This window comes from Halyomorpha halys, unplaced genomic scaffold (genome assembly GCF_000696795.3).
Source record: "Halyomorpha halys isolate HHAL.00 unplaced genomic scaffold, Hhal_1.1 Scaffold33.1, whole genome shotgun sequence".
In the NCBI taxonomy this organism is placed as follows: Eukaryota; Metazoa; Arthropoda; class Insecta; order Hemiptera; family Pentatomidae; genus Halyomorpha; species Halyomorpha halys.
The window spans coordinates 443,894-451,350 of record NW_027109698.1 but is presented as its reverse complement, the minus strand read 5'-3'; the positions used below and the strand labels follow the sequence as shown (position 1 = coordinate 451,350).

Sequence of the window (7,457 nt, the reverse complement as noted above, 5' to 3'; positions counted from 1 at the left end):
AGAATTACTGGCCATCAAGGCTGCTCTGTCCCATATATGTTTTGTCATTTTTTTCGAAAAGCTTGGAAGATGTAAACATCTATTAAAATAGCTGGCCATTACTATACCAAGCATCCATTTTTGGAGTTCATTGTTGTGTAGTTCAAGAGGTAAACATTTTAGATTGGCATCTTTCATTAAACACTCCAACCTACTAGCTTTCTGTCAGACATTAACAATCAGACTTACTTGACTTTTTCATAACTTAGGGACTACAGTCCACACTACTAAGATTCCTTAAAAGCGTCAATATCTGTATAATCATAATAGGCTTATCAGCTAGTAATAAATAGTTTACAAACTTCAAAAACTGAATAGAAGAGACATCAATGATAAAAAAACAATCACATATTTTTATAATAATATATATTTGTACTATACACCATATTGTCAGATTATATATTACAATGATATAATTTTTACATAAAATACTGTTTAAAAAATAATAAATATAATACTTTAAAGTTGGAGAAAGAAACCAGTTTTAAGGTCTATAACAATAAAACTAAAAAATAATAATAATAATAATAATAAAACCCTTAGTACTTAGAAATATTAATTAGTCTTATAAGAAGATGGTTGGGGGTGTGGTCAAAGAGAAACACAAATAAGTTGGTCTTCTTTTCTCCATTTTCCTTACCCACGTTATAAGTTATGTTCACTATATTATCATTGGTGTTTTCAAATTTTTTTTTCTATTCATTTCTTATGGTATACTTTACTTATATTTTGCCTCTTTATCAATTATTGTTGTTACATATATTTTCTTCTTCTCAATTTTCTTTTTCTTTCCATATTTCAATTTTTAAATTATTAATAACTAATATGTTCATACTTCTTTGCATTATATAACTTCATTTTCTTAATTATGTTATTCTACCCAATTTTTCAATTACCTATGTATACATTTTATTTCCCGCTTCTCTCATCACTTCATTTTATTACTTCTATTTTGTAAAATTATTCATTTTATGTTATTCTGTTTATACTTTCTTTTTTATTTTCTATACTAACTGTGGTTGTTATCTTGTTCTTAGCCCTTAAGAAGGCTAGAAACTCTAGCCGAAACGTTCGCACAATAAAATAGGTAACACCAACTTATTTGTGTTTCTCTTTGACCGCACCCCCAACCATCTTCTACTCTTACGTCATCCATAGTAAACTATCTCTCATAATTATAAATAAGTCTTATAGTTGCTTAACTAAAGCTTTCATTGAATATATACAAATAACCAACATTAACTATAAAAACTAACATTCAGGTGGGTTGTCAATGGCTGGATTTTGAACAAATTTCATTTTCTGTTTAACTTCTGGGGATAACTCTTCAAGCTTCTGGACACAAACATTCTTATGTGCAGATACTGGAGTCCTGGTGCTTAAACGAGCAGATCGACGTACAGGTGTGACAATTATTTCAGTTTCATCATTTTTTCTATAAAACAAATAAACATTTAACATTAGAAGTTAAAATCTGTCTAATATATAACAGTTGAATATTAACAAATACATGAGACTGAGTTAAAATTATTAATAACTTCTAAAACAATAACTAGCTGGTTATAAGATGAGAGTTTACTGGATAGAAAAGGAAGTAGTTCAGATTTAGGAAAGTTATGAACCTGTAACTTCTCAGTCATATAACAATATAAGTATATAAATTTTTTATAGGGTAAAAAGTGCAAACCTAAGTAAAATGGACCTTAATCACTTTACATTGATTAGATACAATTAAAAATAAACTTAATCCTCCTCTGAAGTGATCAAGTTGGCCCTAACTAGCTTTCTTATTCTCTTGCTAACTGTCCTCTACCTCAGAGGTTCACAAAGTGGGTGCCACAGGAGGTATGCCAAGGGTGCCTCAAGTAAATGCCATTTTCTCAAAATTTTATAAACAAGACAAGAAATTTTTTTAAAAATTAAAACAGCAAATATTCAATGCAACCCAGTTTTTACCTTACACCGTTTTTCTTCTTCTTTTCCTACATATTTAACTGCTTTAAGAATAATTGCAGTGGCATTATTTTTTTTTAGCTCGATAAAGGTGTAGCAAAATGTTTTTAGTTCAACAAGGAACCCGGACCTGCTTACACTAACAGGTAGTCTCAGACCTTCCTAATATGTCTTATTGAAGAATCTGATATGTTTACATCACTGAAATATAAATGCCTATAATTTCTTTGGTTAGATCTGATCCGGCCGTAGAAAACAGACTAAAGTATTTACACTCCTGATTTATCGTTAAAATTCTTCTGTTTTCCCATAAAACTTTACTACACAACCATTTTCTTCTGGTCCTCTATATTACTGTAATAATAAAATATAATAAGAAAGATTAGAAGAGTGGCTATTGTATAAAAGATATGGAAGATAACTTTTTGTTCAAAAAGTGATAGTTCGCTGTGCCTAGAACACAACACAAAGTTATCATTTGACCTGGATTATCATCAACATGTTATGAGTTGATTTGTGTTTTTATTTGATGTTCAAATAATTTTAATTCTATTGGACGATTGCTGATTGACCATGTGTATCAATAAATGGAATTAGGTCCGGGTGCGGTAAATTAAAACTCAAATAGTCACCAATTTACTATTTGAGTTTTAATTGACCGCACCCGGACTAAATTCCATTTATTAATTTTAATTCTAACTTTTATGCTTCTCTATAGTAGTATCCTGAGGATTATATTAAACACCAGTTATAATGACCATCAACTTAAAAACTGATTGCGAAGACTTTTTTTGATTTTGACAGAGTTAATTAATGTTTAATAAATAGAAATAAAATTTGTTTAGAAGGCAATCTGTTTTTTTTTTTTTGTTTTTTTTTTAATCAATCTTCCCTTTTTTCAACATGATCAATGGTTTATTTAGACTAATTGGAACCAACGACTGTAAATGCATCTAACTAACAGGATTGTAGGAGCAGAAGGTAAAAGTCGATATATGTTTGATCAGTTGGACATAAATGAAATTAATTCAATAACACCTATCGAAGGCACTACAGCTACCAAGTGAAAGTAGGTAAACATTATTAAGAATATTCTTTGTATCTTAAGTATTGTGACTTTTGGCCTATAATATTTAATAGCTATATTTTTATGCTTGATGTTAGGACAAGGTTTAGAAATATAATTCAAACTACCTCTTCCAACTCAAGATTGCTGTGGTGTCTCAACACTCCACCATAGCCTTTCAAAATTAAATTTAACTTATTAAATGTTAAACCACAGAAATCAACATTTCAAATTTTTATAAGATAACACAGACAATTAAGAATTACAATAAAATTTAATACCTGACTTCACGGACAGCAAATTTGATAGTGGAGGACGGAAGAATGTTTGTAGCATCCAACAAAATATGTCGCCTTTCTCTTTTCATTGGAGTAAAACATTCTCCATCACTTGTCTCGTTATCCTTATTGACAATGCTTATGTTAGCAAGTTTGTTTTCTACAATTTCAATTTCCTGTAAAAATTGATCAATTAAAAAATTATCACCAAGATGGGTGTAATCAAATTAACAATTAAAAGAAGGTATGGGAGATTAGCAAAATTTAAATACTAATTACTATACAATATAATAAATACTACTATTACTAAGCTACAATTTAAATACTATTAATATCTTACCAGAAACTTGACATTTAGGTCAATATTGTTAGCTAAAAGAGCAACAATAATCCATTGGTTTATTACAAGTTGTATTTACTGAGATACCTAGGATAATAATATGAGATATTAAAGATAAATATTATCAATAATTAGAAAGATTTTGTCATCTTTCTAATTACTGATGACGAACTCTCAAAATTATAATTAAAATTAGAGCTGAATGAATTTTGTCATTCATAGGAAGTTTTTGGATCATTTTGCTTTTTGTCACTGATTCATAGATGGTCTAATAAACTTGCAAGTTAATTTAGAGGTATCTAAAGATGTGTAAAATTGATTATATAAAGTAGCAGCTCGTGCTCGCCGATTTTCAATTTATTTTACTAAATGTATGGTCTTTAATAGATTTAGCAGTTCAACAATGATTTAAAACAGTAACAGTAATGATAGATAACAGATAAGAATAATCATATAAATTCAAAACCCTTAGTACTGATACTGAGTTCACTTATTTTATCGTAAATTTAATTGTGACTCATTCACTTGAGTAAATGTCAATACTGGTAAATTTATATTTACCAAATTAAATCAATATTCCCCAATAGGGATTTAATTCAATATTCCCTTTGATATTCACCTTATATTGGTTTCCATGGAAGTATTTAGATTCACCATGATTGTTTGTGTTGAGCAAACATTTCCTAAAAGTACCTACCAAATATGTGAAACATACGAACCAGAAAGCACTTGTAGAAATGGAAAAATAAAACTTGAAGAGAGAGACAGAAGAAAAACAGGAATACATTCCTGTGGATGAAACAGAAATGTATGCCCACATAGGGCTTCTTCTAAGCAGAGAGGCTATTAAAAGCAACTAAGAATCTGTTACAAAGATATGATATTCAGATTATCTTTTTCAGAGGTTTGTATTTGTAGCAACCATGTCTGAAACACTACTTTCCCATATTCAGATATGATAATTAGTATACTAAACAAGTGAGAGTGAACAGACAAACTAGCTCCAATTCAAGAAGTGATCGGCCTTTTCACATCTTACAGCTAAAGATACTATAGTACAGGCTTCGATGTAATCATGGATGAACAGTTAGTCCTATTTAGAGGAAACACACCGTTTACAAGTTAATATGAAATCCAAACCTGCGAAGTATAGGATGAATGTTTGGGTGATGTGTGACAGTTACACAGCATACTGTAAAAATCTGTGAAAGCACAAAGACATTCTGAGTTACACAGCATACTGTAAAAATCTGCGAAAGCACAAAGACATTCTTCGTCATTTCTAAACTTTTTTTTGGACTAAGTGTTTAGAAATGATAGTTTGCCTTGATGGTCAATCTTCAGAACCAGGAGCAAGCATATAACAAGAATAGAATAATAAATTACTTTTTTTTCTTTCTAAATATCCTTAAAATCCATTTCTTACAACCATTTTGCCATTTATTCTCACTAACAAGATGGAATGTTGACACCAGGATTAAGAAAATAAATAATAAATGCAAGAAATTCTATTGGGGTCCTAAAAGGACTCCTGCAGTATAATGTGTTTGTTTCAGACTGTTATTATGAAAGTTAAGGCATTCAATGACAAGCACAATTTAAATTAAAAGTAAATAACAGCAAAAAAAAAAACTATCATCAAGCAAGTAAATAAAAAATTTAAAACTATAAACATATTTTTTTAATACAAATTAATATACTCCATATGTTCAAACATATAACATCAGAATGCAATGGTACTACAAGTAGAAACAATGTTAAAACAAATTAGAAAACCAACTCACCTTTGAAAGATCATTATCACCTTCTGAAGATATGTCATTATAGTGTATTATAGAAGCTTCTGAAAAAAAAAGTAATTAAAAAAATGAAGACTGCATTTTTAACAGCTTTTAGTTTAATTATTAACTATTATTGTTCGATTTCAAGTCAGTTGTTGACTGGAATATAGTGGATTTTAGCCTGTCCAATGAAATAAATAAATAAAAATAAAAATGGTAGAAAAAACAAAACAAAATATTTTATATCCGGCAGGTTAGTTGTTAATCATTTGGTTTAACACCCTTATGTACTCCAATCCAACCAGGGCAAGGAAAGTAGGTTTAATAATCTACAGAAAACTAACCCTTAGTGAGACAATAAGAAGGATGATATTTAATCCAAAAAATGATTGGACTATGAGATAAAATGAGTAAACACTCAAACTGACATTGGCTCATTACTTAATTGTGCTGCGAAGTTGCTTCATTATAGTAACTGATTTTAGGTTAATTTTTAATTACATTTGAAAAATAAAAGGTAATGAAAAGCACATATTGAGCAATCAGAGAAAATGAAATGCTGAGCACTTTTTCAAGCAAATATAAAAGAAAAAAAGTCAAATCAAAAACTTAAAATACTTTTTTTCAACAGATCTGAAATATAATATTGCAATGAAGAAAATGAATAATCCAGTATCACAGTATCATAACTTTAAAAAAAAAACACCCTTGAGTCATTAGAGGTAATTTGGATCACTACAGAAATGGAGAGGGGAAGAAGGTTTTAAAATAATAAAAGAAAACAATCGAAGGAAATAAGTCAGTTGCTGAACTGTATTAAAGTGTGATATAAAAAATCATTTTTAATTTTATATAAGTTGCTCTGTGGCAAACTGAATACATTGATTGTAGTTCACTAGCCATTATGTTCTTTGTTTGGCTGTCAGTTGTTGTCAAGTCTTTGTTGTAATTATTTCAAAGCTTGTGATCTTTGTTCTCCCTACAATAAGAACTTTTATGTTACATAACCATAACAAATAAAACAGTAAAAACATTTTATTTGTATATCCACACCCGTTTAAACAAGCTGATCCTTACACATTGAACAGTTTAATTAATAAGTTCTCCCACCAAGAAAGCATGAAACTATTAGAATCAGAAAGGTCAACAATAACAGAATCTAACAGCAACAAAAGATAATTAACTACAAAATCTCTAATGCAAGCAGAATATCAGTAAATTGTAGCAATTATAAAATAATCACATATAAAATTTCAACAGATAAAAATTCTCTGGACACTTCTTAAAAATAATAAATAAATAAACATTATATCAGGCCAATACTTTATTAAATTATATATTCCTATTATCTGGCAATTGCTTAAGAAACTTCCTTCTAGATAAAACAATCTTATAAGGCATATCCCACAATTCAAGTTCAAAAACTAACCACATAGATGCTCAACTGATCCAGAAATGATCTGGAATTATTTTTCAGTAGCTCATTTATATATTACTTCCTGCTAATAGGACACAAATACAACCAACCACAAGAGTGATTATATCTACAAAAAATAAAAATGCTTCTGTAAATTATAATAATAAGAATAAGGAATATAACAATAAGATTATTACAAAGGATAAAATAAGAAAAAAGAAAAGGGGAAAATTAGCTCTTGCATCGTTCTCACCTATATCTGAATTGCCAGCAACAAGTAGTGCCACAGGAAAAATAGCAGCATTTTCATTGTAAGATGTTCCAGCATAAGTATACCCTACCACACAATCATATTCAAATCATGACTTACAAAATATAGTTTAAATGATCATAAATTTTAGAAGGCAAAAGAAAGTCAAAATATTTTTGATGTAATAAAATTTACCTATCATTAAGGGTGAAAAAAAAAAAAAAAAAAAAAAAGGATTTGAAAAAAACCGTGCCCGTGTAGGCCTCATATTTCCGTGACAACGTATACTCTATGCTAATATTACATAAATATAAATTAAAATCAATCCAATGT

At 29.0% G+C, this 7,457-nt stretch overlaps 1 protein-coding gene across 1 annotated transcript in view; it reads right to left on the bottom strand.

Moving 5' to 3' along the window:
- Positions 1-390: 390 nt before the first annotated feature.
- Positions 391-7,457, bottom strand: part of LOC106685743 (uncharacterized) — an 11,399-nt gene continuing 4,332 nt past the window's right edge. Inside the window, exons 2-5 of the mRNA XM_024364337.2 lie at positions 7,128-7,211; positions 5,461-5,519; positions 3,340-3,512; positions 391-1,474 (exon numbers count right to left, since the gene is read on the bottom strand). Coding sequence (XP_024220105.2) covers positions 1,291-1,474; positions 3,340-3,512; positions 5,461-5,519; positions 7,128-7,211 — 500 coding nt within the window. The 3' untranslated portion in view covers positions 391-1,290. The remainder of the gene's footprint in view (positions 1,475-3,339; positions 3,513-5,460; positions 5,520-7,127; positions 7,212-7,457) is intronic.